Genomic DNA, 27,846 nt, shown 5'->3' with positions numbered 1-27,846 from the left:
CACTATCCCACCACACACCTACATGAAGATGCCGCCCATTTTGCCACACGATCAGCACCACCACCACCACCCGGGGGCCGGTTTCGGTTTGGGTCCGGGATCAACCGACGGGTCGTCACGTTGCCGAACCGGATCCGCCGAAAGCAGCGTCCCTAAGATGAACACACGCACAAGCGCGGGTGCAGCAACAAGCAGCAGTGGGGCTGGGATGGGTGATGCGCATGCCCGGTGAGGCACAAGGATACTACCGCGACCGAAGCCGGCGCCCCAGAGAGCAGGTGTGTGTGTATATGTGTGTGCGTTTTACGATGCTACCACGAGGCTCCGGACGGTGGCCGTACCGCTCGCGGACGTCAGTCTTGGCGGTGAACTGTTGCGAACAACTTCAGCCTTTGCGGGAGCGTCCGAGGCCACCGGGAGCGCGCTTCAGGCCAAACCGTCAAAGGACCCGCGCGGTCGCTGCCGGCCGTAAGTGCTGACCATGTGCTGAGTGTGCCGTTGTGGTTGCCGCTATCGCTGTACCGTGCGATCACCGCCAGTCTCAAGCCCCTCTCGAGCCAAGCCAAGCAAGCAACAGCCCACCAAACCGTCTGCCCGTGTGGCGAATGGTGCTGGTTCCGGGGCACGCCTGGTACGGGCAAGCCGGTGTGCAGTCGCGAATCGGGGTAACGCGAAACCAAAACAAGTAAACAGGCGGAGGCGCGCGCGCGTGATACCACGGCGGTTTCGTGTGGGGTGGCCGTAGGCGCGCGTTGCTCTCTGCCCGACCACGTGAGTGCGGTGCGTTACACCTGTAGCAGAGTAGTCGTCGTCGTCTGTTTGTTTTCTTTTCCGTATTGGTTGGTGTTTGCAAAAACAAAAAGAGAAAAAGTGAAGCACAAAGTCCAGTGCAACAGTCACAAACGCTATCGTCCATCAACCGATAACTTACCTTGTTTTTGGAACGTCCCAGAGTGTCCAAGAGGTAAAGCGTCCGCACACCAGGCACAACACCGAATACGGCCGGAATCCTTCCAAATCCTACCACACAAACACACACACATACACAATCTGTTGAATTTTGTGGCACGAAAGTGAAAGTTGGGCCCCAACTAGCAAACGTCTTCCCAGTAGCAAAGCCACGCGTGTCCCGTCCAATAGCGACGAGCTCCGAAAGCAACAGGAGAGCAACCAGGAACAGATGGTGTCTGAGCCACGGGCCACGCACTAGCCTGCAGCACACACACACACACACACACAGACACCACCACCACCATCCACAATCCCATATGCCATTGCCGCCCGCGAGCTTGTTTACCGACACCAACGTGTCGCGACCACATATCATTGCTGGCTCCCTTTCCCCGTACCGGGTCACGTACCGGGGCGCGAACAAAACTTGAACTAATTAGAACGCAACCGTTGGAGCGCCTTTCGCACCAAACCGCGTGGATAAGCGACGGAGCGACGGAAGAAACTCCAAAACTTTCCATCCCGCACACACTAAACCTGACGCAAGTGACGCATCCAGGCGGGGTTCGGGGCGGGCATTTTTCTCCCCCGTACCTGCGAAACTTGGTATAGAAATGTGTTGATAACCTCTCCATAGCGGGCGAAAAGGGAATTGAAACCGGCTGCTCGCCACCGCCTACTAATCTGCCTACCGCCTAAGCGCGTGTGTATTCTTGGATCGAGTAGGTAGAAGACGAACACACTCACACACAGTAGCGCATCCCTTACAAGGACCTTTCCATACCACACGAACACACATATCATAGCTGCGTGCGAAAGGTTTCGGGGAAAAACAAACCGTTCTATCTAGTCTGTTGTAGTAAGCCGTGCAACGAGGAGAAGATTTTTTTACTGTCGAGGCCAGTATTAGTAGTAGTTACGCGTTAAGTGGACAATATCATCGCCTCGAGAAACCGCGCCACCGCCAGTGCCAGAGAGAAACAGGACAAACAACAACAAAAAAAAACGGCTTGCACCAAGTACCTCCAATCAAACGTGCATCATTTCCCAACGATCACACACACCACACAAAGAGACACGTAGAGGACACAAGAGACGCTCTGAAACGGTGGCGGGTCGGTCGACGTGAAGATTAGCAGCAATCATCAACCAGCCGGAGCAATCTGTCAATCTAATCCTGGGAGCGCGCGTGCGAAAAGCGTGAGCCGGGGGAAAATTAAAGGTAGGTGAGAGCGGGGAGCAGCATGAACATCTTCTGTAAGCACAAACACACAAAAGACACACACACACACAATCTGTGAGCTTAATTGTGAAGTAGTAGAAGCGAAGTAGTTAAAGCGATGCGAACTGCTGGTTGGAAAGTAATTCACAGTGGCAGAAGTTCACAGGGAAGGTTCATTTTAGTGCGCATGGTTTTTGGGTTTGACGCGTTAGCGTGGCAAAGATAATAGCTATGTTGAAGGGTTACAAGTAGCAATACATAATTATTACCTTGCTTGTGAAAATACTTACCTAGTACTCGACAGCACTGTTTTGTTGGCTCAGGTAGGCCCTGAGATACGCGGTACCTCTTTGGAGCGGTTTTATGGAGATACTCGGTTTTCCTACTTTGACTCTGAGCAAATTGTAATGCTTCGACACATCAATTGTCAGATAAAATAAATAAATAAATAAACTCCCTTAAGTCGAATTTTAAAAATCATTACAAAAGGTTGAAAATTGTATCCTTTTGACAGAATCATGTTACCGTACTGCTTAGAATTACGGACTCTTAAGACGTTTTTGGCATTCAATATTTTCTAACAAATTAATTTTAATCGGCCAAACATCTGTATTACTCACTTAACTAAATCAAACCTTCTACATTATTAGAAAAAAAGATATCGAATAATTTTACTCGAAACATTGCAAAATATCATAAAACTTCAATGATTCAAATTCGGGATAGTTATGAGCTCATGTTTGAAATTACGGACGATTTGAATCATATTCCGGACGGCCTCAAAATTCCTTTCATAACCTTCAAATTTATACACTCTACACCTTTTTAGTTTTTGACTTGTTTTAAGGTCTGGTCTGGATACTTGATTCTGTATGTTGGTTTCATCCTAGCCCGACAGAACGACGGTCTTACATACAACGGGGTTTGGGTGCTATTTTTCTCTTGTAATCGGAGATACTCAGAGCCGGTCTCATGGTACAGTCGTCAACTCGTACGACTTAACAACATGCCCGTCATGGGTTCAAGCCTCGAATAGACCGTGCCGCCATATGTAGGACTGTGACTATCCTGCTATGGGGGGAAATCAATAAGTCACTGAAAGCCAACCCCACAAGTGTGTTGGCAGGCCTTGACCGGCATCGGTTGTTGAGCCAAAGAAGAAGAAGAATCGGAGATACATAGAACCGAGAACTGCAACGCGAATTTGGCGGTCTCTCGAACGGCCATCAATGCATTTGTCACATACATCTTATAATATTGTTGTTTTCTAGTTATCATCACTGTCTAAAAACATATTTATATACAAGAAATTACCATTTACTTCGGTGGTCCGGAATTTAACACAAGATAAAAAATCTTGCCTCGAATTCCGAACAGAATTAAATACGTGTTTTTATTAAATTCAGACCATACTATGATAAAATTTTGTTGTTTTCCGGTTGAAAACTACTTCCACTATAGATTCCGATATCTATAGTGAAGTGGGTTTCAAGCAAAACTGCTAAGAATGCCTCTGGTGGTGAACTTTAAATATTTAAATGCCGACAGAAAATATTTATTTACTGCGGCATCAGGGCCTACTAGGGGTCAGACACATTTCTAATTTATTCTAATACAACATGGCAATTATTGAAAAAATAAAAAGCAATATGACCAGTGCCTAGATATGAAGATATTCAATAAAAACATGCCAAATGTCCGTAATTGGAAGCTATCCGTAATTTGAAGCATAACGGTAAATAATTAAATAAATCACTAAAACCTACCAGCTCAAGCAAATATACACGCAAATATTCTGGCTGCAAATCGCGAAATTTGAGATACGAGATTTCTTCTCGGAACACATTAACAGCGGGTCTCAAGACAACCTGTTCAGCCTGTTCTTGAGCTACGCGGTTCTCGGCTTCACCGTTGTCTCAATGACCAAATATACAAGTTAATCGCTACGACAGGCATACCCGGGTTTGTTACATTAGTTTTGTATGGGAAGTTTTTTTTATATTAATACTTTAATAACTTTTGTTGAATTGACAATTAAAATTTCAAATTTGGTACAACACTACGGATATTGGTTTTATTTAACCAAATAAATGGGAGTTTCAAAGTCTCGTTTTATGTGTTTCATTTAGCTTTTTTTCAACCTCGACAACTCGTTGTATCAATGGAAGCTTTCAGTGCTATTCTATGTGAAATGCATTGATAGTACCTTTTTCATTTTTTTTTCATACAACATATTAGAAAATTATTTTTTTGAAATGTTTTCACAGTCAATATTATCAAAAAATATGATTAGGAAGTACAGATTTATAATGAGCTTTTTAACAAGAATTTCGTATTATTCCACACTTTTCTCTGTTAGTAATTTTGCCTATAATTTGAAATTTTGAGCTATATTCTTCTTCTTTGGCACAACAAGCGTTGTCGGTCAAGGCCTGCCTGTACCACTAAGTGGGCTTCTTGGCTTTCAGTGACTTACTTTTATTACACATAGCAGGATAGTCAAGTCCTACTTATGGGGGCATGGTCCATTCGGGACTTGAACCCATGATGGACATGTTGTTAAGTCATACGAATTTCGACCGGCCCTTTGAGCTATATAAATTTAAAAAAAAACACACAAAAATATATTTTAAAAACTTGTATTTTTAACAATATTCTGGTTTTTTATTTTAAATTGAAACAAAATTATTAGGAGCATCCTTCTATACGGCGTAACCGTCCTACGCGGACATACGGGCTGTACTAATACAGGCTTTCGCGACTTCATTCAATACCACGCAGCCGGATAATCAGTCCTCGCTACGCGGAGACGGTTCATTATAGACTATCTCACGATACGAGTTGAAGACTGTACTACGGGATCGCCCATAAGCATCTATCACGTACATATTTACTAATGCATTTAATACGGAGCAGATGCTGAAGGCTTTTGAAAAAAAAATCATTTTTCGATAAAAAGTTATTTAAGTTTGAAAATCAAAATCACACTCGGGAATCCGGTCGTGAAGATTTGCTCCAAATTTTTTACTAAATTTGTTCAATTTGTACAACGTACTTAATTAAATCAAAGTGATCCAATTAGAACAGACACGCAACCGCTGTTTAGTGGAGGCCTCATCGTATGTTAACGCATCTTGTGACTTTGTGGCTTTTTGGACAGCTCGGAAACCACGTATCGAAATACCTCTTTCTTCACTTCATTGCTGAAGGTGTTCTTTAACTTTGATTAAGCAAAAAATCAGGCTGATAGCTCTCAGAATGTTGACGAATACGCTATAAAACAGTAATGAATTGTATGAGACAAACTGAATGTCGTACAGTTTATTTTCCTTAACAAAATGTACACAAAACTTGCCAATGTTGACCGAAAGATTTAAGTTATAGTTATTTGTTATTAGCGTTGAAAAATCGTTCCATTCGAACTTGGTGCGCCTAAACTATGTTTACATAGTGAAGTTCCCAACATTAGAATGGCTATACTTAGATTTCCTTGTTTTGAGATATTGGTCAGGATTTTTTTCAACTCACATTACCGAAGAGTATCCTAATTGATGTATGAAGATAATACGTGGTTTAAATAACTTTTCCGATAGCTTGAAAGTTAGCTCATATCTGGAGTAATATATAAGAATTATTAGATTAGGGGACCGCTAATTGCTTTGCTCAATGTAGGTTTATTTACATGATCTCTTATTTTTACAAAAAGAAATATTTGTGGTGAAGAATTTGTCATCAATAGGTTTGTGGGTGGTACAGGCAGGCCTTGACCGACAACGGTTGTTGAGCCAAAAAGAAGAAGAAGAAGAAGATTTGTGGGAGGATACAAAAAATAGATCAGATCCTATGTCCAACCCGTAATGCTTTTCGCCGAGCAAAAGCACCATTTGGTATAGTGGGTAAAGGAGATACTAACGATCGGCCATACTCTATAGACCATTCATATTTGTTAATAACAAAATGGTAGAACAAACATGTTCTTTTAGTTATTAATTGATATAAATATTTTTTTAAATCCTTCCTGCCTATTGAGCAGTTTTTTTATTATGTTTGGAACAGTTTGAAAAACTAGAATTCAAGCTGCAACCATTTGAACTATTACAAGCTCATCAGAATGTTGGGATTGCGCATGTTTGGAAATCAGGACAAACATTGCCAAAGCCTTACCATTCTCAAATTTTTATATGAGTCATGTTGATTATTGAATAATGAGAAATTCCTTGGAGCGGAGATAGTTGCCAGGAAACAATGCTATACGTACTAAGTTTCACATAACAGGTCATGTTAGGTAGCCGCTGCATACTGAAGTACAATATAAAAATTGTACAGAGTATAATCTGTTCAGTAATTTCCAAGATTCTGCCATCTTTCAACTCGGATCCTTCGTTTGAATTCGTTACCCTGTAGATCAGAGAAAAATCTTTTTTTAGGAACTACTCTGTGTGTGTCTTCAAGATAAATAAATAATTGAAACGTGACCGATGCAATCGGGAAAAAACATTTAAAACAATAAATCAGAAAATCGATATGAATTTGATAGTACCATTTTATGGGCATTCTTCACTCTGAACATCTTGAGATGAACTCAGCAGGTCATCGATAATCTATCGAGCCATTGCTGAGTTTGCTTTGTGCCGTGCTGCTGTAGATTTCAGCGACAAAGCGAACTATATTCTGCACTCTCCACTTAGCCACAAACGCTTCTATAGAAACGGCATTAAAGACACACAGTACTCACCGGCGAAGGTCGTAAGGATCCGGGCTTTGTCAGTAGCACGCCAGGTAGCGATACATATTTTATGGGCCACACAGCCCAATTACACTTGAAGTAGGGGACCATTTTTTCCTATATGACCGCTATTTGCTGATTGCATTCTGGTTCGAGCTGCTCGGGCATCCAGTGCGTTCCGTACTAATGTGCATTTGTACTTTCATCCCGTTCTTCACCAGCTCGCCTCGAGTAGTCGCTTTTCCCGGGCCTCGCTTCGGCCCAGGCTCTTCATCACTGAAACGCAGACACCTTTAGCTGGCCAAACAGCGCACACCGAAGACGGGAGAGATGAGCAGTTGCGTCTACCGTCCAGCACGGCTGCACCAGGACCAGGATACCGACCGCCATCTGCATCCGCAGCGTACCAGCGCCAGCCCGAACCGTTCGCCATGGTACCGTACCAGCTGGAAGTGCTTGCCCTCGTTGCCGTGCTAATCGGCATCATCGTCAACTCCTACATCGTCGTTATCGTTATTCTCACGAAACAGGTAAGCTTTGGGTGCGCGTCTTCGCAGTGTGGCACGTTCGGTGGTTTCAAATTTTAAATCGAGTAGCGTGTGCGAGGGCGATAGGTCACGAGATGATGCTCCCACTTTGTAACAATGCTCCCTAAATTCTTGGCGAAACGAACTTTGGAAGGTTTTGCTGTGCGGTGTCTGGGTCTGGGTCGCGTCGCTCAAAGTCTGCCAGCTCTGGGAACTTCCCCAAACCACGTGCTCGCTCGCCCGGCTTGTGGTAATACCACTCCAAGACAGCACCTACAAAAGAGTTGAGCTCGAAAGCACACGCAGATTCTACAGAAATCAATCTTCAGAAACAAAACGTCGGTTCAAGAAGGGAAGAGGTAGGTGATGCATTCTTTTCCCTTGTCGCCTTTGGAAAAAGCCAAAACCCACCACAATTACCTCGTCACGTCAGGGGAAAACGTGAAGTACGTTAATCCTCTATCTCACTGGGTATTGTTTGTACGTGTGTGTGTATGTTTATGCGTACGTATCTGTACGTCTGTGTCAATGCTTGTCACCGCACCGCTGGTTGACTGAACCTTCCAATGTATCGTATCAAGTTTCCATATTCTAACTGCGCGCCGCGCGCGGGAAAGAACTAGCAAGCGACGGGAAAGAGAATCTTTGAAGGTTTGGGGAGGGAAGGGTTGGAGCAAAGTTCTGTCGAAACGCTTGTCGACCGTACAGCTACGCCCCCCCCCCCAACCCCACCGTCCCAAGCCAGTCCACCCGCAACACAATTCAAAAGTCATCAAGAGGAGATGCCAAGATCCCTTCACCGTTGGCGGTTGCATTGAAGTGGCCCGAACACAGCGCCGGCACGAGTGGGTACACCACACACCTGTCCGGGTTGCACCTTGTTGGGTTGCCTGCGAGGCCAATGGCTAGGATGGGGCCGCGAACAATATTGTGTATTGTCGCTGGGTGCCAATGTAGTGGGTGGCCGCCAGTGCACGCGCGTGTGCCCATTGTTTGCCCATTCCCATTCGATGGTGGGTGACGTTGGGGCCTCGTTCGGGCTCGCCTTTTTTCCGCCCCTGTCATCTAAATTTCATTTCCCAGCGGCTCTATATGAACCGCCACTCCCCCCCCCCCCTTCTGGTCCGCCTCGTAGCAAGCTAGGTGTAATCCAGTTTACGAGCACCGAGCTCGGAGGACACGCGGCTCTCCAATTTTACTGGGTCCTGTACGGTGTAAGTGCAGTTTTTTTCTGTTGTTACTATCCTCGCTATTGTTGTTTTCGGTGGTGTTCCCCGCTCTCCCTCTCTCTCTCTCTCTCAACCCTCGACCACAAACAAGCAAGAAAAGCCTGGAACGTCGCGCACGCAGTCAACGAGCGGCACTGTTTTGTGAAATGAAGCGTGCGATGACAACCAAGCGACGAACGTCCGTGCGCCGGTGGAGACGCCCGGTTGCGGGTATCAATTAAATATTTAAAAGTCAAAATTTTCAAGACCTTTTCGTAGCGGCAACCCTTTCCAGTGGCTTCCTGCACGCTCCCTTCATGGTGCGAGCGGGCTATTTGCGTCCCGGGCACGGTCCGCCTCCGTCCCCGGAAGCCGTATCCAGCCGCGCCTCATTCTGCACGCGCGATCATTTCGGATTTAACGCGCTTTCATCGTACCCATCTCCAATTCCCTTCCCTGCACTCTCTCTCTCTCGCTTTTTCTCCTCCTCAACCCTCACTTCACTGTTTCCCAAAATCGAGAACAGCAGCAATGTGGCAGGTGGGTGTGTGTATGAAAGCGTGCCAGGGATACGGAACAGATGGTCCGCTTCACGGGAGTTTGGTAAAAGTTCTCAAACGTCACATCCACTCCCCGGCATTCGCAGGGAAAGCGGTATGTAGCGGGGAACAAAATGTGGAGGAGAAGGAAGGGGCGGTGAAGATGTACATAAAATGAAGCGGTAGAGGCAGCATGGCCAGCACTGAAGCAGGACTGATAGACACTTGGGAGCATTTTTCCTAGGCGCGTTCTCTCGCGTGTTTGAAGAAAAGCAACACCGCAAAAGAAAAAGAAAAACGAGAACACGGATGAAAGGAAGTGCTTCTCGAACAGCAAAGCGAAGCCCCACGGCCCCAGCCCAAGGAAAACCCCACGGAACGGAAAATTTATCAATAACATTCCAAACCCCCGTGATCCGCCGGTGGCTCTTTGCGCGCGCTGCTGCCTAAAGCACCTTCGTCCGTTCCGCCAAAAAACGGGACAGCAATCGTTGGACAAGGGTGGAGCGGAAGGTTGGGATGGAATAGGAAAAACACACACACACATGCATGAGCAAAAATGAAAATCTTCAACCCACTCGTCCCCGCTTTCGGACCCGTTGTGTCAAACTTTTCACTCTCGAGCTCACATCGGCACACGGTCTGATATTTCTGAATTCTAGCCACAGCTTCTAGACGCTCTCCTTCTCTCTTTCTCTGTTTTGTACCATTTTTTATGTTGCAAGTTCTTGGAACAGACCTAGGTATGCTAGTGGCATCCCACTCCTTACACACAGACATACACACACGGCACATTCACCGCATGTAAATCGAAGGTAAACCGAAAGATACCAACATCCACCGGAACATCCCCGGTGCGTTACTGCACCACTTTCTGATCCATGTTTTGTGTTGTTCTTTCGTCCCTAGCGTAAGATAAGCTTTCCGCATACCCCTTTAAGAAATTGCAACGGTGCGAGCAAAGATTTGCTCTCATCCGGGGGAGTTGCGAAGATGTGTTTGTGTGTATAAAAATATACATGTTGCTGATGGTTGATGACGCGCAACACCGCCTCCAGAGTGTTGCATTTCAGCATTCATCACGTTGGCTGAGAAGTGCGTTTTTTTTTGCTTGGTCCTTTTTTTTCTTTCCAATGTTTGAAAACAGACTTTTTCACTTTTGTCATCTTGCCAATACTAGATGAAGCAGTTGGGAAAATGGTTAATTTTACACCAGGGTTTCACCAAAACATCCCCCATTGAATGCCGGCATTCCTTTTAGCGATGCTTCAACAGAAAGTGAAGGATGGCAGGGATAGAAGCTGGTTATTATATTTTGATTATTGCTCTTATTGACCGGTTATCGTGTTTTCCGCCGTTTTTTTGTTGTTGTTTTTTTTGTGGGTGTATCTATTTTAAGACCCCGCTCCTCTTCCTGTCGTACGTTCGTGCCACTTTCCTCGTGCTCCTTTTGCTTTCTGCTGTTTAGTCGCTTCATTATTTTTTTCCCGTTCGATCCCTTTCGGGCTGTTGCTGCTGGACCGATGCCGGTTTTGCCACCCGACACCGGTTTCGCAAAGCTCACATTGGTACAGGCATCGAATCGTCTGTATTGCCGATTACAATACCCAACCCACAGAGCCGCAGGCGATGTTTGGTGGCTGGTAGTGATGAAAAGGGAAAGCCACCCACCCAAACCATCAAGCGCAACCGATGGTGAAAATTTAATGATGCCCGTGTCCTTGCGAATCTTCCACGAGTAAGTTTTGTGTGTGTGTTCGTGAATGTTTGTGTGTGTTTAGCTGAACGTGTTTCACTTATTTCTGTGTTCACTTGTTTTCTTTCCTTTTTTTCTATCTGTTTTATCTTCCTTGCCTCGTCCTGCGGTGTCTCCACGCACCTTCTTGACAAAGGATGGTAAAGGCAAGAATGGAAAGGAAGTACTCTATTCCTTCGCCCCCTGCCCCGAAAGCGGAACAGCAGTGCGGGATTGGGCGGAAGATGCCTTTTTTTCCTTTCCTTTTCGAGCGTGCGTGCATGGGTATCGAGAATGGATCGGTGTGCCGCACGAAAGGCATCGAACCGTGCAGTCGGTCGTGCTGTCCCATAGATCTAGCACACAGACCCTTGGTAGGGCCCGTTGGTTTGCTTTTTGGCATGTTAAAATCTCGTGCATTTTCTCCAATATTTTCTACACCGTAAATTTTGACGAGCCAGGGAGCGAAGGGGCTATCTATTTTAAGCTCCTGAAAGAGAACCACGGGAAGGGGCAGATTTCCTACCTGCTTGCGTCCAGCGTCATTGCGAATCATCGTCCTCGAACGCACAACCCGCACTTTAGCAGTAAAATCCGTCCCTCCGCTGAAGGGTTGGCAGTACGTGCCGGTTTGGAAAATCGTCGATACAATTCGATTCCCAGTGGCACGATTTCAATCGACTTTCTGCTAAGAACCGGCCCAGAAGAGCCACACCAGACCAGTGGGCAGGGAAGCCTAGCTAGGTAGCAAGAAAAACCCCAACACGAGGTACCGAAATGAGATAAAAGTGTACGGGCGATGCGCATTAGTCGAAACGAGGAAAACAACTTCTGCTAAACCACACCGAAACCACACGGGAATCCTTGTAAATTCATTTTGTGTGTGTGTTTCGAGGCTTCTTCCCTCCCTGCCGCTGCACCCTTCTCTTAAAGGTGTACCCGGGGCACCGCAAGCTCAAGGCTTTAGCAAAAGCTGTTTCCGTAAAGCCAGCCAGTTGGTCGATTTGAAACCAAATATCACCAACCAACGCAGCTTCCGTTTGCCGGCTCGGTTTTCCTAGCTCAGATCGGAGAGTTTGTGGCGTCACAACACGCTTACCCAGCTCTTTATCCAGCCGCCAGTGCGTACCTGTTGCTGTCTCGCTTGCGGTCTGTATCTTCTTCTTTTTTCTGTGTTGGGCGTTTTCTCGAGCCGGGTAGTGCCGCAGAATAAAACAACCAAGCACCAGAAGGAAGGTTTTATTACCATCCAAACCGACCAGCACCAACATATCGCCCGGAACCGGACAGTTGATACCAAAATGCTGGGTGTGCTGGGTATGAGGGACGGTGGATTGCTGCTGGCAAGAAGGTGGTGGTTGGTGGTGGTGCTGGTGTGGGTTTGTTCTTCCGCACATTTGCAAGCCCAATCGGACGGGCATGCCGCTGCGCTGCTGTAACGAATGCTCGGCCGAAAATTAAATAAATCAATCAATGTCGGAATGTACTCACCGAAAAGTTCGTCTCGGGGTTTTTGGCAATCCAGCGCCAGCGAGAGCTGGGTTACTGCTTGCGGTTGGACGGAAAGGCTCATCAAATCGCTCATAATGGCCAATTTAGGGTTTTACGTGCGTCAATACGGTGTGCAAAGGATGGACGGAGGTGTGCAGCTCAGGTATTTTTCGTCAGTTTTTGGTCTGCGAATCAAGAAAAAAAAGTAAAACGGGGGAACAGATTCAACGAAAAAAAAAACAACTGAACGAACTCAACCATCCTCCCACCCCAGGGTGGCAAACCCGGCTAGATGTAATGTAGCTGGCGTACCCTCACACTCCCACTTGTTACTTCATGTCGTTTTTTTATCTGGTTGTGTGTATGTGCGTACACTCTTTCCCTCAAGTTGATTGAATTTGATTTTCGCTCGGCGCCCGGGGAGCTACCGAGGAAAAGCTTGCCAAACTGCGGGAATAAAAAGTCCCGCGACGCGTGTCCCTGTCGCACTGGCGAAAAAAAAGCAGGGAACCCCGTCAGCTTCAATTTCCATCACTCGATCTTTCGCTTCGAATTTGTTACTGCCCCCGTGCTGCTGGCTGTTGTGCGTACAAAGTGACAAAAAAGAGCGGAAAGCAAAGCGTGCAAAAAAAAACACACACACACGTTTGCGACAAAGCTCAGGCTTCGAGCGCGTGACAATCATCCGGAACGCCGTGCCGTGATTATGTGTTAGTGGCGGTGTTTGATTTTTTGACAAGCAAATCGATGCGCAAAGGATGAAAACGCCGAAGTGAGATCAATTTCAATTGGAAGTTGGCGTGTTTCCACTTACCCGGTGTCTCTTTCCTTTGTCCGCCCGGCCCGCTCGTTTTGTTTTGCTGGACGTGGACTGGGCCCAACAGCACATGCACAGCAACAAAGTAAAGAGAGAACGAAACACAAAAAATACATATAAAAGCAATTCGAAATTTGAGTACCAGCAGAGAAAACAAAACACAATAAAGATTATTTGCGTAAAGCCTCACCAAACATTGGTTAAACAAAAAAAAACACACACAGAGACAAACTCATCACTAGGCAGTACCTCTGTGCGGTGATTGACTAGCTCCGGGGCACCGAAAATCAAAACCACCGTTGTCAGTGTGAACCGACACTCTACCAACTAACGCACGGTGACAGCGTACGCAACGTTAGGATACGCACCGTGTGTATGTGTGGGTGAGTTTGTTGAGTCCCCAGCCGACCGAAAATGGACTGAGTTGAGTTGATCATTACCTATGCAGGAGGTGGATAAAGCAGAAAACAAAAACGTTGACATCGGAGCGCTGTGGGGCGAGCTCCCCCCCCCCCCCCCCGCTGCTCCCCATTGTAAAGCTATTTTTCACCTTATTTTATTGCATTACCTTCGGGTACCCGCGGCGGGGCCCGGCCAGGGAGATCGGGAGCCAATCATCTAAATGGAAAAATCAATCTAAATTGATTGAAGAGAGCTTTATTATGAGTGTTTTGCATCTGGCTGTGGGACATTTTTGTTTTTTCATTGTTGTTTTCATGTTGATCAATGCGCACATTGTGTACTGTCAATTGCTCCTTTGCCACTCGCGCTTCTGTCGATCTGGGCCGCTTAATCGGAACGAGATTTATTAAATAATTGTTTTACTCTGTCTCCCGCAGTGCTTGTTACTTACTTTCCCCTTCGGGCGTGGGATATTTACGGAAAGCAACGAAGTGTCTCATGCGAGTACGGGTACATACTGAAATAAAAATGGCGAGCAAAAGGATTAAGTAGGATGTGCGTCTCATGCCCTATTCGAGCAGTGTTTTCGAGCGGCTGAAAGTACATTACAGGCACGCGCCGGCAACCCAGGAAGCGTCGGCCCAGATTCGATCTAGCCACCATTAATGCACCAACTATGGTGTGCGGGTATGTGCGGTTTTTCTGGTGTAAATATGTGTGAGTGTGTGGAGGTGTGTGGGGGTAGACGCTATGGCAGCCATCCATCACGGCGCTCGGGATGTAATTACATTTGTCCTCGCTGTGTTCGACTTCCTCATCAACGCTCGGGTAAGATGCACCGGATCCTCTGTCAAGTACGGCTGATTGGCTTTTATCGTCCGATCGCTTATGACTTTTCGCCTTCCCATTCCCCATTGTCGCCTGGGTTTAGTGGTGGTGTCAGTGAAAGACGGGGCAGCTTTTTCTGCCAAACCTCTGTACCGCAACACCAACCTAATCGGAAATCGTGAAATGCCTGTAGAGTGCCCGGCTCGAGCAGAAACACACAATGGAGAGGTGTTAATAGAGTTGAACGTATAATGGTGAGCAGGCAGTCCAGCGTGCGACTTTTTTGACATTGACTGGTAGGATTTCACTCCACACGCTTTGTGTGGTGCGCGGTGGATCGATTTTTGGACAGTAGAAAGGTTTTATTTCATTTTTTTGGGACTAGCAATCATGTGCTGCTGTCAAATCTTCCGTGCTGGTTGGTCGCTTATTATTCCGAGAAACCACAATGCTCCGGGAACGACACTGGCTGATGATTCTGCGAACTGCAAACTTCTGCGTATCTCAACATTCTACGAATTGCTGCAGTTCCACAAACAATTCCAGAAACTTTGCCGCAACGCGGCCCGGTATTACACGGTGGATGGATTTACAAATCAGCCGTCCGCTGACAGCACCTGTACCGCACCAGCAGGCTTCACGTAAAATGCAAATGAAATGCAGCGGTCCCGATCCTGCCGGTCGGCAATATAATTAGAGACATTCGGAAGAGGACTTTTTCGTTCGTTTTGCACAGTAAATCATTGCTTCAGAATGCCTAAATTTATGCATTCCGTAGAACAAAAACTGATTGCAATGCAGTAGCTGGTCGAGTGCAAAGGTTTGCTTATTCCTTTGGGTTGGAAGTTTTCCGGCACAAGTCGTGACACCATCTTTGACGTGGATAGCGCCTGGTGTTATGCATCATATATTTTCTAATCAATTGTCTTACTAATTTTAGTTTGAAAAGTAAGTTCGTACATGGGTAAGCACTAAAAATTTGTTATGCAATGGCGAAGATGTTACCATGCTGCTACTAGCAGGCGGGAAAACATGTTTCGCTTACTTTCAGGCGTTAGAAACTTTGACAGGGATCCTTTTTAACGTAAGGCAACCGCCGGAGCGGTAATTAAAGCAACTACGCTGAACTTGAAACGGCAACGAAGAGTATCACTAGGTGCATTGCATACATCTAGGCGCTTGTATCTGCTCGCAAAGTATGCACGGCAAACATGTTCAACATTTTGGCGCAGGTAAAAACGAAGAACTAAACGACACATTGAATGTGCAAAAAGTTGCTCCAATTAGTTTGCTAGCACGTTCAACAAATACTTTGGTAGCTATTTTACCACCGCGTAGTGGCAGTTGGCGTTCATCTGCTTAGAAAGCTCACACTAAAGCGAATGACGTAATGTTGTACCGGGAAAATTACGTGAAACACAAACAACGAGCAACAAATCGAGGCTAATTAACTATCGGTTACACACAGCATCAATTCCTCGCGACTGTTTGCACTCGTACAGCGGAGAAGTAAAAAAAAATCGCTCATCCCCACCGTCCCATCAATTGCCAACAAAAAAGGGGAGGCAGCTGCTGTTTGCATGAAACCAAATCAAAGCTAAAAGATGAAGCGAATGATTTGTGCTATAATTGCAACCAGCACTAACCAACTAACGACAGGCGGCAGCATCAGCACCACCACCACCGCTACGCTTTTTTTTTGTTGCCTCCCTATCCCCCAAAACGGCACATCGATCGGGCTTTCACCACTCCAGCACGTTTCGCATTCGCCACCTGCCTTCAGCCCGTGCTCGGTGGCTCGCTTCCCAATGCTTCCCACTAACTGTCGAAGCAATCATAATAGCCGGAGCGCTGCTGCTCGGTGCTGCTGTAGTTAGTGCGGATTTTGTTTGCATTGCGGATTACGCTCGTCTCGGCGCAAACAGACTGCATCCATTGGCGCTGAAAATTGGTTCGCCTCGTGCCTCGGTCGCACCGGGGAGGATTTTCACGCCTGACCAAACCATGGCAGCAGCGTACCACCGGAGCCTGCACTTTCCGCGTAACCGCACCGAGAGTTGAGGCAAGAAACCGAATCCCGTTCAGGTCCGTGGTTTTCCAGCCCAGCTGCTAAGAAAGGCGCACAGGGGTCACATTCGCGTAAACTCTGCTGGACGGTGGAGATATTTTACGCCTGGGCGCAGGTCGACTTGCTTGTTGCTGTGTATGTGTATGTGTTTTTTGTTTTGTTCATTGCTGCTTCTCCTTTCTTGGCAGCACTGTCTGCGTTGATACCTTCGCCAGAAAAGTGCTTTTTGCTTCACCGGTATTTATATTTCGTTTTTTTTTTAATATTTGCTAACGTGTTTTTAGCGCGCCTTTGCAATTCCGATGAAAATGAAAATCGTACGCCTGAATTGCTACTATTTTACTACGCGAACGGTAAAACGGTAACTTAGATGGCGCCCGGCTGGGAAGCGCTTTTTGCGCCTGCAAGGGCTGCAATTTCCCAGCAGAGAGACCGTTTTACTGGAGTAGGTAATGCCTTTCGCTTGCTGCTGTGTCGTTATGTGCCTTCGTCGTACGGGCACGATGGGACGACGATTATTTATCGTCCACCCAATCGGTCGGCAGATACATACATATTGGATTTCCTTACCCGGTGTATGTCTTTCCGTCCGGTGCGCATCCCCGGGAAACGGTGGAGGGGCGCGTGAAAGGGGGCCAATTATCGGGCAACCGGGGCGACTGGTGACCAATTGCAACGATTGGCCCGTTAACAACGGGGTGGCTCGATTTATTTCCCTCGTGCAGACCGGCGAGACCATTACCGGTGTGCTGAGGCGATTAATTTGTACAGGTTTATTGCACGCTTAGGTTATTGGCTGCTACCTGCCGCCCGGTGTGTCGACGGTACGCCATCGGCAATGCGATTCGTAAGCCTCGAGCAAAGCTGCAACTCTAATGCGCGTCTCCGCGATTGTCAAGCCGGATGCACTCAGACAGCATCTTCGCCTGCCTTTGTGCAGAATGGGGAGGGGGGCATGTTATCACATTTCTTATTTTTCAAACGTCAACAACTTTTAATTGGTCCGTCTGTTGCCGCAGGAACTCTCTGTCGATGTTTTGTTTGTGCGGTAGGTTGTGTGTGAGCGTGTTTCGTTTCTTTCTTCGGAGGGCTTTGTTCCGCCCTAGTTGCGTCGTTTCCGAGGAAACCGAAACAGCTAAGAAGCTTTTCTGCTTGCTACTGCTGGCAGGTAAGCTAGCTGCCCGGGGAGCAAGGTGCAACTAGTTACCATAATTGAAGTTATCCGTCTAATGAGCTGCCTCGACCACTGCTCGCTGCCTCTTTATTTCTTTATTATAATTATTCCTTCTTTTTTTTGTTGCAGATCACGTTCGCCAGCAAAATACTGCTGCTGCATCTCGGCGTAGTGAACGCGGTACTATGTCTGTTCTATCTGATCTTCTACGGCATGAGCCTGCTCCAGCTGCTGCCGGTAGCGCTGGACGCAATGGATGTCGCCTGTCTGCTGTTCGGGCTCTGCTTCAACACGCTCCACTCGATCGCACTCTGGACGCTCTGTGCACTGAACTTCGATCGGTACTTTGCGATCGCGACGCCGCTACACTACGGAACGTTCATCAACACGAAGAAGGTACGGTTTTTTTTTGGTGTCGGATGTTACCTTCTCTATCATTATTGTACATTCTTATTAGATTGTATGCCAAACTTTCTCTTTTAAAGCGTGTGGTTTGATTTTTGTGTAGGATTCACAACTTGTATACTTGTGCAAATTCCATTAGATTTGTATAGTCTGCTGATTCACAAACACCTGTTGACACTTCTTCAGGCCCACATAAAGGACGATTTGTAGCAGCTAAAGTTTGTTTTAGAAATCCTAACTTTGATGCATCTCTTCTTCTTTTTTAGTCTTTGAGGAGCAGGGTACCATTTAATTTATTTATTTCACTTATTTATTCAGTTTAATCGACCTGATTAGCGCTTACAAACGAAATTACATTCTAAGGCTTAACCTAAATACAAACAGTAACACAAGAAGCTAGCGTGCATGACGATCACTATTCAGGAACATAGTGCGCGACATCCCTGGTTCGAATGTCGAAATTCGAACCACCTACAGCATTGAACTGACGACACATCACATAGAGAGGATCGCGGTGGCCGGAACGTGAACGACGGTCCTCAATGGCGATCAGATCCCGGGATCGAAGCGTTCTTGCAGAAGCGTAGAGGTTGATTGAAGCGAGCAGAGTAAATCCGAAATGAAAGTAGTTTGTGCATCACGATGGCGTTGTTCGAGAGAAACAATGCCGAGCAGCCGAGCACAGCATGTAGGGTACTCATTACCATTCCAGCGGTGGAAGGCAGGACGAGTGGCTTTACGTTGGACTGATTAAAGACGAGCAATTTCATGAGATGCGGATAACCACCAAACTACGGATGCGTATTCATGCGCAGGACGCACTAAAGGGCAGTACAGCATTTTTTTTTTTTGAATATCATGTCGAGGTACTCATGGGTCAGATTGGAAAGAAGGCCTAGCAATTGATTGCCTCGAGGAACCACGCTGTCCAAGTGGAGGGTGTACTTAAGATTACTTAAGGCGTCCAATATCACTCCGAGGTCGCAAACATTGTTTTACGCTCTAATATTCTATCGTCTCTTTTATAGTCGAAAATAAGTGGCTCATGAAGTCGATTGAATTTAATTTGACACATTTATCGATGCTTAGTTTGAGGTAATTATTGAAGCACCACGACCAAACTGGTCGAGGATCTTTTGGAGTCATAATTGATCGGTTCGATTCTTAACAGGCAAGAAGACTTTAGCGTCGTCTGCATATAAGAGGCGACAGTCAGAAGGAAGAATAAGTGACAGGTCATTCAGGTAGAGTATGAAGAGCAGTGGCACAAGGTTGCTGCCCTGAGGAACTCCGGAGGTTACATTTAGGGGACGAGACGAACATGTACCCAGTCTTACGGAATAAGTGCGGTCGCTTAGATAAAACTCTAGTCAGGCAATTAAAGAGTCAGGAAGCCCAAAAGTATCCAGCTTTTTGACTAGTGTCGAATTAGGGGTGTTGTCAAATGCCTCTCGTATATCGGTATAAACAGTATCAACTTACTAGCCCCCATCGATAGCAGTGTGGCAAAGGCTGGTGAATTGCACGAAGTTCGAGGTTGTGCATCTCTTTGGGAAAGAAACCATGTTGAGATCTGTCAATGTAGTTCGATGCGCTTGCTAGTAGTAGCTCAAAGACAAGCAACTCGAACACTTTCGCGCAGGCGCAGTGGGAAGTGATGCCTTGAGGATTCACTTGCGTGGCCGGAATGCCATCTGGGCCCGAGGATAGGGAAGGCTTTATCATACCAATAGCTTTGTGTACTGTATCGACTCTAATGGATGAATAACACGGTTCGATGGATCATGATGGTAGGGAAACTGGAGGTAGTTTCGACACCTTAAGGTTTATCCCCTGATTGCAATACTTTTGCCAAAGTAAACTTACTAGCAGACATCGAAAATTTTTGGCCGGTCTGGTGGTACAGTCGTCAAACCGTACGACGTAAAAACATGCCCGACATGGGTTTAAGTCCCGAATAGGACTGACTATCCTCCTATGGTAACAATAAGTCACTGAAAGTCAAGCTCACTTCACTAAGTGGGTACCGACAGGCCTTGACCGACAGCGATTGTTGTGCCAAAGAAGAAGAAGGCAACGAAAAAGCTTTTTTGATTCTTTATCTTACAAGAAACTGCGGTTCCTGGATTGATTTTGATAACATTTTGAAAAAAAGTGTGTTGTTTGTTGCATCAAGACTGCAGTGCGGGTAAGATCGCCACCATGATGGGGCTTTTACGCACATTATGGAGTGATTTCGACATATTTGTTATAACTTAAAAAATATAAAACTTTGATGGCCGTTTGTTTTTTATTGAAGCTCAACAAAGTATTTCGAACCAATTTTAAGAAAATTAACACAAATCATTATTGAAATATGCGAAGGAAATAAAGTTACATGCAAGAACAAAAACTTCGTTACAAATAGCATGGGACCAGACTCCCTATAGTAGAAGCTGGGGAGATAGCATCTGGTTTACGGAATTAATAGTTAAGGTTCCTTTAAAAAATAACCTTGCATCCAGTATCCAGCAATCTTCTTCTTTTTCATAAAATCGAAAGATGTTCAATTTTATTTTTCGCAGCCAACTCGAAAGAGAAAAGTCAAACATCGATCAATGTGATGCCATACCAGCGACTATTTTTTTTTTTCTTCATTTAAGCTTAAACTGGCCTAAAGTAAGCCGAAAATACGGTCAAAACCATTACAATATTAATTTTAAAAGGCCTAAACCATATATTATGTACATGTTTTCTGTCCGAGTTTGGCAAACGTTCTATGAGAGAATGATAGCTAAATTTCATAATTATAAGCTCCTGGGTTTGTTGACATTACGAGTTTTAAAGCTTCCAAGGTAATTTTAATTGATTATTTGCTCAGCTTGATCATTAAATTTGCCGTTCATAGTTACGGGACATCTGTAGAAAATACAAGCACTTTCAAATTACGATATTTAAAAAAAAATGTGTACATGCTACAAATAAGCATCACACTACTACCAAGTGTGGTGTCGATTTTACCCCCATTGGCCACACAAGTCTTAGTGACATTGTTATATTATATTATTGTTATATACAAGTCAAAAGTGTTATATTACAATTAACACAATACATTACTATTAACGCGAAAATTGTAATTTTGTTGAATTAAAGCCACAGTTCCTTATGTCCCAAAAGTAAAAATTTACATCAGCTGTCAATCAGAACGAGCTTGTGTTTATTTTGTTGTTTTTTGACAATTGACAGGTTTCTGATCACTGAAAAGTGACTCAAACATTCGAAACAGTCAATATAAATAATGTGTACTAATTTTTTTCTTCTAAAAGTTCTATAAATACTAAAACGGCAAGGTGTCGATCTTACCCGTTTACATGAAAAATATACATAACACAGAATTTAAAAACAAATGCTATTTTCTATGTATATTACACAAAAGTAAAATATATCTTCCCTAAAAATATGGATTCTATGTTATATACTAAAACCGAAGAGAAATGCTTTTCAGCTGTAAAAGTTGCCATAGAAAATGTTTAAAAATGTTCGCGACCGCTCAGTCCGTTCAATCCGCCACTGCTCATACATTCGATATATTTTGAATTAAAATTGCAAATTACAGGCAAATTACACAGACTTATACAGAAAATCGAATTATGCGATTTGGCAACCTTTACATGCGAAACAGTAAGAAATGCTAGATTGCATATATTCAGGCGCTTAAAAACATGTGTGCATTTAGGCGCTTATATGTGGGCTGATGTACACCAGGGCACTTAATCCATACAATCCATTATCTAGCTAGCATTATCACAACTCAAATCTTACCTACAGCATCTAGATCGAATGAAAAGTGTTGAAAAAAAAAATCTTTCACAATACACACGCAACTTACCTGCACCCTATCGCATGTCACTTGATCTGCCTATTTCCTTCTCTCTTTCTCTCTTTCTCTCTTTTCTAAATTTATCCTTTGTCTACTACGGTTCTCGGTTAATTGCCATTATCTGACACCTGGCGCCATATGCTTCCTATCCTTCCTCTCCCTCACGCCCTTCGGCCATCTTCTGTGCCCCACGCAGCAGGTCCTGATAACGCTCGGTGCCGGCTGGATCGTCTCGACGCTGTTCAGCCTGCCGCAGGCGGTGCGCATCTCGGCCTATAAGTTCGACAGCGACTACAAGCTCTGCCTGCCGATCCTGCAGACGACTGAATCGCTCATCTATAGCATCTGCTTCGTACTGTTCACCATTCTGCTACCGATAGTGCTGATACTGGGCTGCAACATGAAGGTAAGTTAACCGGTTCCCCTAGATAGCATTATCAAGTGGCCGGTGTAATTACGCCCTGACCGAGTGCGCCCCAACCAGCTACGAAATGTCAAACTGGACACACGCGAACCAGGGACAGCAATCAGGAAAGTCAACCATCATCCTCGTACTTCCCGGGCGAAAGCATCTCGGCCGTTTGCCACTGAACCATTTGGTCCGGGAAAAATTCTTGCGTGATTTTACGACACCTTCACCCCGTCCCGATGATACCTGGGCTCGAGATTAGGTTCAGTGCGGTCTCCTATATTTAGCCGGCTTTTCGAATAATGCCGTATTTAATTAGGTGCCTTTCGGCAACCCCGCCCCTGCCGACCAGTCTCGACTTTTCGTCTAGAAATGTATCGAAAAGCTGCTTATTACTCGCGGGCGCGCACGTGTGTGTGGCCCAAAAGGACAAAAGGACAAAAGGAAAAGGGCAAAAAACACCGACCAAATTTCGAGCTCGTGTGCGAGTGTGGTTTTTTTGTGTGTGTGTTATTAGTTCACTTTCCTCCCAACTGTTCGAAATGAGTGGGAAAAAGCACACACACAAACACATACATTGATATATACATTCATACACAGTACTCAGCTCATGAATATGAATGTGCGATAAAACTTCAAAAAGCTCCAGCCCCGGAGATCACGGGTGCCGCCGGGCGGGCGTAGTAATTGCGCCCGAATGGTAGGCAAGCGGCGCTGCACGCGTCACCGGTAGATGCCGAATGCGGGAGCGCCTGCCTGCCGGGCGGTTTTGGGATCGAAAGCCAAACCATCATCGCCATCATCGTCGTCGGAGCTTACCATTTGCATCCTACCTGGTGTGGAAAGGGGATTGCATGGAGGTGGTCGAACGCTTGCCTACCGGATGCTTGCATGATTTCTCGCTTTTCCAATTTTGCGCTCCGGGCGGGTGACGGGCGGGAAGGGGCAGCCATTTGTTCGTTTTGTCACGACTTGCAGACGAATCTTGTGGCCCGCTGGAGGTAGGCAAGGAGCGCGAGTTACTGTGCGGGAGCGGGTCCCGAGAATCGATAAATCGATAGCGGGCGATATATTTTAATCAACTTCCCCAATCGTTCGTGCAATCGTGGGCACTGCAGGTTATGGTAGTACCTTTGGATGTACTTTTACCTTTTCCCTGTGTTTCATTTTTTTTTCTCCAGCGCAGCCGTTTACTCTTTAGTTCCACGAACTTACTCACACACATATCCGTTATCCAGGAAGTGGGGAGGAGGGTAGGATTATACCATTTACCTGGCAAAGGAATTGTCGTGAACCTTTCCTTCAAGGTCGAAGCTTTGGCTGCCAAACGGATCGCCTGACGGTGTAACCTTCACCTTACGACTGTACTGCGACGACTGTGCATGAACTTTCAACTCGCTCGCTGCTGTACTGTTCAATATTAACGAGCTTGATTCGTCCCTTCTTAATTAGCCTTCGAGATCGAGTTTCAATATCCACGAGATCATTCTGGTCGTTGTAAAAGTCGAATGTAAATCGTGACAATATGTCTTCCTTGACTTTATTTGATTGCTACATTTGATTGCTACATTTGATTGATTCCATGATGGTCTTCTTTTATCTGAAATCCTCTTCTTCTCGGTATGCTTTGTTTTAATCAGTCTTGCACTGTGTATTTTGGATGGCATGATCTTCTCTTGTTCCTATGTTGCCGAACATTTCAGAAACTTAGATCTTTTAACTTTGAAGTCAAACGATGGACTCTATAATCTAGCAGGCTCTAATAACAAAGGAAATTCTACGGATTAATGGTACATACTTTTCTTTGGGGCCTGAGGTCCTCTTGGCGTTTATCATATCTGCAATTGAAAAATCATTCCGCAGAGTCATATATCTATACAGTGGAACCCTTCATAACGAGTATTTCGCATAACGAGCATATCTAAATGCTCTACAAATACCCCTCTGAACGAATAATATCTCGCACAACGAGCCATTTCATGTTTGTTCCCGATAAGAAATTGTGATCATTTAGAGAGCTCCAATACTAAGAATCGTTAAATATCAAGCTATTTCCAAAAGGGGCTATGTATAAGTGTGGATGAAAAGGAGGTGACACATTAACGCCCACTGCCAGTCCAACACTCAGGAAGTCATACAACACTCGAAAAAAGCCGGGGCAGGCCGTGCGCGTCCACTCTACGTCCAGATAACTGTTTTCAGATCAGATAACGGAGCTGAGAATTTTGCTGCGCTTATCGACAGGTAGAGTAAGTGTCAGCGCCTACGTGAGATCCAAAACAGCCAAAGTCATACAAAATCATGAAAAGTCTGCGCCCTTGAGGTGAGGTAGTGTCTTCAGTTTAATTGCTCCATTTCTTTCCTTCTTTTTTGACAATATTGGAGACTCTCTTCGGCTTCGTCCGTGGAAATGGGATTTTAGTGTGTTGCCCTAAGAATCGTGTGTTGCACCAGTGTGAGGTGTATTGATGAGTGTGTTCTTGCATGAAATCTTGATCTACCTGCTCGTAAAGACGAGAATGCTGATACTAAGAATTGATCAATGCATTACTGTTGCTACTTGGAAGTGTTCAGTATGATTGTAATGCATATAAACCTTACAGACGTCCTCTTTTTAGACCTGGAACCAACTATTTCACTTTTCATACAAATTGAGTATAAAAAAGAGCCTCTGGCATAATGAGTTTTTCGCATAATTTGTGAATCATTAGGACGGATTAAACTCGTAATGAGGGGTTCTAGGTACTGTATTTTCAATGTTTTAGTCCTTGGCATAGTTTTTTGGCGATGTTCTCCGTACATTTGGGAAATACCTCACATAATTGAGATCTGTTTACAACTGTACAACAACAGTCATCTCCACGCCGTGATGCTCGTTCTAAAATGATTTAATAAACGGACCTATACCACGCACCGAAATAATGGGCTAGTTTCATCTTCCACAGGTACTGATGATCGCCCGGTACCAGCGCAATCGGATCGCGTCCGCCATCCTAGAGGTGACGCTGTCCGCCCAGCTCACCATCACCCACCAGCGCAATCCGTTCTTCGTGCCGAGCGCGACCGGTGCCGGTCCGGCCGGTTCCGGCCCGGTGGCCGAATGCAAACCGTACACGCAAGCCTCGAACCAGAACAATCCGGCCGCGAACGTGATACAGCTGGTCGGGTCCGCCATCCTGTTCCACTGTCCGTACTACCTCGTGATCCTCTGGAACAGTGTGCTCCCGTTCGTCGGCAATGGGTGGCGCACGCCCGCCCTGCTGCTCAATCTAGCCTCCTTTCTGCTGCTCCTGTCGCCGACCATCAACGCGATCCTGTACGGCGTCCGGAGCAAGATCGTGCGCCGCTCGTTCCGCAACATCTGGCGCAAGCAGAAGCAGAAGATCGAAATCCACTACGAAATCCAGGCGCGCACCCCGTCGACCTGCGGCTCGCGGCGCCCGTCCCTCAGCGGTACCCAGTTCCAGCAACAGCAGCTCCAGCAGCAGCAGCAGCCGCTGCTGCTCGCGTTCGCCGCCGAAACGAGCCGGCCCGGTTCGGCCGACACGCGGTCGGAGGTGGGCCTGGAACCGCCGGACGGCGGTTCGCTCGAGGCACCGTCGCTCCAGTCGCCGCTCGGGCGCGTCAAGTTCGGCAGCTGTTCCGCGCTGAGCGGGCCGCTGTTCGTGGGCGGTGCGGCACCGAGCGCGCACCACGCCGGCAGCGCCGGACCACGGCCAAAGATCACCATCACGAAGATACTCACGGACGAGGAGCTGGCGGTGCAGACGCCACCGCCGCCCCCGTCGCCCAGCTCGCCGACCGCGTTCGAGTTTCACCATCACCACATTGCGGCGGCCGCCGTCGACGGTGGGCGACTGCCGGCGGCCCTCGTCGCCACGATACCACCGATGATCAGCACCACAGACAATCTCAGCGTCGCTGGACAATCAGGTGCCAAGCTGCACCCCGCCGCGCCCCTGTCCGCCGGCCTGGTCTGTCTCGAGCCGAAGATATCGTTTCGAAAGTTTTCCTCGCTGCAGGAAATTTTAGGCAACGGGACTGACTAGCAAGGGTAACCGGACGAGGCGGGCGCGGCTAGGTGAGCTATTATACACCTACCCTCTTATACTATACACGTAGAGAACATAGACATATATACATATATACCTAAACGTATATACTATTACAAGTACCATTTAGATGTGAAGCAAACATTTACACTGCTGCGCAGGGGGAGAGCCTGTGCACTCACCGAGGGCGCACCCTGGTGGACCGATTAAGCAGCTCGGTCGAAAAAGGAGAGTGTGGGACGAATTTAGCAGGGAGGCGCTACAAGCAAAGGAGGCATTACCTTTAAAAAAAACGGAAATATATGTAATGAGATGAAAAACTGCAGTACAGTGCGGTTACGAAACAAAAACGATAAAAAAGAAGAAAAAAAGAAACAAACAAACGAAGTAGAAGCACCCTTGCAAACAACTGTTAAACTGTTCTAGAAGAAAAAAAAAATACTTTCTTCGCTCGATGCTTTGCGATGAAAAACAAAAATTTCAACAAAAAAAAGTAATGAAAAATAAGATCGCAACAATTACAACACTAGAGACACCCCATTTGCGGGGTGAGTGATGGAAACGAAGGAATTTAAACAAAACCAGAAAAAAAGAACAAAGAAACTTAAAACCACCCACCCGATCAAAACCCACACGTGGTAAACGAAACAATATTTAAGAAGTAAAGAGGATGGGGAGAGATAGAAGTTCGTGGAGTATATATTTCATTGCACGTACAAATCATGTTTGAAACTTTAGGACAACAGCAGCCGTTTAGAAAAATAGTAGCGCAAAACCAAAGCAGAAAAAGAAAAGGAAGAATGAAGTACTCATGAAGAGTAATGAAGTAAAAACGTAAAACGTTGTACAAGAACTAACCAAATAAACCAAAGGAAACTAAACTAAAGAGAAAGAAATAGAGTAAAAGATAAAAATAGAGAGAGGAAGAGAGAGCGAGAGAGAGAGAGAGAGAGAGAGAGAGAGAGAGAGAGAGAAAGCGAACGAAATGCGAGGTTATCAGCAAACAAACCCTCCTAGTTCCCGTCAGAATAGAGTTTAGGTTATTGAATGCTGAAAAAACGGAACGGAAGCTAGAGCTAGAGCATATCGCTGATAATTGATGGATTTGCAGGGTCAGGATGCCCGGTCCTGCCAACTTTGCTCCATATGATGTAGCAAAAAAAACCATCAGAACAAAAAAAAACCGAAAGAAAACAGAAAAACCGATGGAATAAACTACAAGGAAATGTTTTGTGTTAGCTCATATTAATGTGTTTGATTTTATGCTATTTTTCGTACACTTTGTTTCGGCAACTGCTGCATTATTTCAGTTCGATTTTCGACGTCCCAGCTGACACACTGACAAACGAAAGCACTTACGGGTATGTGTGTCACCGTGTATGCGGCGCGAGAAATTCCGCCACAGAGCGGACGTACCGCGCACCGTACAGCGT

The 27,846-nt window shown here is 45.9% G+C and overlaps 1 protein-coding gene across 4 annotated transcripts; it reads left to right on the top strand.

The window, feature by feature from the left end:
* Positions 1-37: 37 nt before the first annotated feature.
* On the top strand, positions 38-27,647 carry LOC121595970 (trace amine-associated receptor 4-like). Of its 4 annotated transcripts, none has more exons than XM_041920489.1 (6): positions 38-468; positions 1,802-2,173; positions 7,121-7,429; positions 17,818-18,084; positions 22,149-22,358; positions 25,307-27,647. In XM_041920489.1, the coding sequence occupies exons 3-6, from the start codon at positions 7,331-7,333 to the stop codon at positions 26,408-26,410; spliced, it is 1,680 nt and encodes a 559-aa protein (XP_041776423.1). In that variant the 5' UTR covers positions 38-468; positions 1,802-2,173; positions 7,121-7,330; the 3' UTR covers positions 26,411-27,647. The 4 variants fall into 4 exon arrangements, with proteins under 4 accessions (XP_041776423.1, XP_041776419.1, XP_041776433.1 ...); XM_041920485.1 differs by lacking the exon at positions 38-468 and adding an exon at positions 774-964; XM_041920499.1 differs by lacking the exon at positions 38-468 and having other exon boundaries at positions 774-2,173; positions 22,152-22,358.
* The last annotated feature ends 199 nt before the right edge of the window (positions 27,648-27,846 follow it).

Source organism: Anopheles merus, chromosome X, assembly GCF_017562075.2.
Source record: "Anopheles merus strain MAF chromosome X, AmerM5.1, whole genome shotgun sequence".
NCBI classification, from domain to species: domain Eukaryota; kingdom Metazoa; phylum Arthropoda; class Insecta; order Diptera; family Culicidae; genus Anopheles; species Anopheles merus.
Note: the sequence above shows the minus strand (reverse complement) of the source record. Positions and strands in the feature narration are given on the sequence as shown.